The sequence below is a fragment of the Corylus avellana genome, chromosome 7 (assembly GCF_965113065.1).
Source record: "Corylus avellana chromosome 7, dhCorAvel1.hap1.2, whole genome shotgun sequence".
Classification (NCBI taxonomy): domain Eukaryota; kingdom Viridiplantae; phylum Streptophyta; class Magnoliopsida; order Fagales; family Betulaceae; genus Corylus; species Corylus avellana.
The window spans coordinates 14,133,786-14,136,581 of NC_142496.1; the positions used below are offsets into that span (position 1 = coordinate 14,133,786).

The 2,796-nt window shown below is 39.8% G+C and overlaps 1 protein-coding gene across 1 annotated transcript; it reads left to right on the forward strand.

The window, feature by feature from the left end:
* The first annotated feature begins 518 nt into the window (after positions 1-518).
* LOC132168072 (organic cation/carnitine transporter 3-like) lies at positions 519-2,093 on the forward strand. The gene has a single exon (XM_059579146.2). The coding sequence runs from the start codon at positions 519-521 to the stop codon at positions 2,091-2,093; it is 1,575 nt and encodes a 524-aa protein (XP_059435129.2).
* The last annotated feature ends 703 nt before the right edge of the window (positions 2,094-2,796 follow it).

Below are 2,796 nucleotides of genomic sequence, written 5' to 3' on the forward strand. Positions count from 1 at the left end.
GAGCTAGACAGCAAATATATATGAAAACAAAAACAAAAATAATGGCCACGGCTAGTTGAGAACGTTAAGATGTGACCTTTTCCAGAATTATAAGATATAATATATATAATTAGCTGTAGATAAGCTCTTCCCCTTTATTTTTATCTATTTGGTTGTGGTTTAGTTTAGGGTAGGATGAGAAACGATTACTTTTCTAAAGAGGATAGACTAGTTGTCCATTTGGGACAATAACGCACTTAATATTTAATCATTTTGTCTACTACTTTACAATTGATATTTTTCACAAATATTTATTACACTCGGAAGTAAAGACAAAACACAACGTGACAAGATAGCATGTCGATTTTGACTGATTAATTAATTAATGATTATCAGAACCATGTTGATTAATTTTATCTCCACCCTCTACAATCTAACTAATTAACAAGCATGTGCAAGCACATGTTTGTCTCACCTCACACATCTATAAAACCTTCACTCTCCCACTCTCCCTCTGTATCAATTCCTTAAGGTTCAAAATGGCCGATTCCACTCAGCTTCTCTCCCAGGTCGACTTGGCCGAGTCAAAAAGCACCTCACCACCAAATCAGAAACAGCTCTCATCCCTCGATTCCAGAATCGAACAGTATATTGGGGATTTCGGGTGGTCTCAATTCCTGCAAGCCGTACTTGTGTCCATGGCATGGATCTTCGATGGACAGCAAACGTTCATTAGCGTCTTCACCGATGCACGTCCCACGTGGCACTGCACTGATCAACTTGGGGATGAGTCGTCGTCGTCGTGCAACTCGGTCTCCAACATCTGCCGTCTTCCCAAGAATTTGTGGACTTGGGATTGGCCGGCACACACTTCAATCATCTCCGAATGGTCATTGGAGTGCGCCCCCTCCATTGTCACCGGCCTCCCCGCATCTTCCTTCTTTATGGGTTGCCTCGTAGGCGGGTTCGTTCTAGCCACGCTGGCCGACTCGTCACTCGGTCGGAAAAACTTGCTCTTTCTCACATGCTTAACCATGTCTCTGTCTTCTCTACTAACCGTCTTCTCCATCAATATATGGATTTACTCCGCTCTAAGATTCGTCTGCGGCTTTTTCCGTTCAACAATCGGAACTTGTTCGCTTGTTCTTGCCACTGAACTTGTCGGAAAAAGGTGGCGGGGCCAGGTGGGGGTTATGGGTTTCTTCTGTTTCACGCTAGGGTTTTTATCCCTCCCAGCCATAGCTTATATGAATATAGGATTGTCATGGAGATATCTCTATCTATATACTTCTATCCCGGGAATCATCTACTCTGCTTTAGTTCGGTTATTTGTTCGCGAGTCTCCGAGATGGCTGTTTGTGCGAGGACGTGAGGAAGAAGCCATAGTGACACTAAAGAGTATTGCTAACCACAGTAACTTAACCTGGAGCTTCTCTGGACTGTCATCGTTTGAACAGGAAACAGGCAACGACAATGTTTTCTCGGCCATGAAGATCTTGCTGGAGAAAAGATGGGCTCTTCGGAGGTTGTCGGCTATTATGGTGATGGGTTTTGGCATGGGAATGGTGTACTACGGCATGCCGTTAGGCCTCGGATACTTGGCATTCAATCTATATTTGAGCGTGACATTCAATGCCTTATCTGAGCTACCGTCGTCGTTGGTAACTTTCTTCCTCGTAGGAAAGTTGAACAGAAAAAGTTCGATCATTGTGTTCACTAGCCTTAGCGGGGTTTGCAGTATCATGTGTGGTTTGAAGGGGGAGGAGTGGAGAAGATTGCAGATTGGGGTGGAGCTGGTGTCCTTCTTTAGCGCTTGTACGGCGACCAATATATTATTTATATTCACAATAGAGCTGTTCCCGACTCTTGTGCGGAACTCGGCTCTGTCGATGGTGAGGCAAGCGCTTGTGCTTGGTGGCGTGTTTTCTCCGATGCTTGTCACTGCCGGGAGAGGAGACGGATTTTCGCCGTACACGGTGTTCGGGTTGGTTATAGGGTGTTGTGGGCTGTTTGCATTACGTTTGCCGGAGACAAGGGGTAGGGCACTTTGTGATACAATGGAGGAGGAAGAGCACAATCAGAAAGCAGCCTCTAATGGCGTAGGTGATGTCTAGGCTGTCTTAGTTTTAAGCTCTTTGGGTATGTGTGATTTTTTTTTATTTTTTTTATTATGTATATTTTTATAGAAAATGGCTAATCAAAACCTATTTTATCTAGTTTACCTAATGAGTTTTAAAAGATAGTATACATCCGATGCAAATGGTTTTTTGATGTTTTATTTATTTATTTTAGATAAAAGTAAGAAATTATTAAGCCATTGTAAGTGCTCCAAAAGGGAAAAGTTTGAAGAGGAAGAATTAATTCTCCTTTTTAAGAATGTATAAAGCTACCATGAGAGAAAGGAAGAAGTATTTATACAGCATAGCAAGTAAACGTTTTTAGAGAAATGATTCATATATATATATATATATATATATATATATATATAATTTTATATTTTCTTTTTATCGTTTTAGAAATTTAATAGATCAACCATTAGATTTGTAGAGTTTACTATTGAATTTGTCTAGGGTTCATATAAGTCCACAAATTTAATGCTTGATTTATGAAATGAAATGTAAAAAATATTGACGTGAATCATTTCTCATATTTGTATGGTTCTTTTCAAAACCAATTTTTTTATGAAAGGAAAGAAAGAGAAATTTAGCTTTGTTAGGTAAAGTTTTGAGAAGTGTTTTGAATTTTAAGTTTTAGAAAAAATAAGAATTAAAAATTGATTTGGTGGGGCTACTTTTAAAAAATGTGTTTTAGGTGGAG

What these genes read in the sequence shown, in the direction of transcription:
- LOC132168072 (XM_059579146.2), top strand. Translation starts at nt 519, where the DNA reads ATGGCCGATTCCACTCAGCTTCTCTCCCAGGTCGACTTGGCCGAGTCA.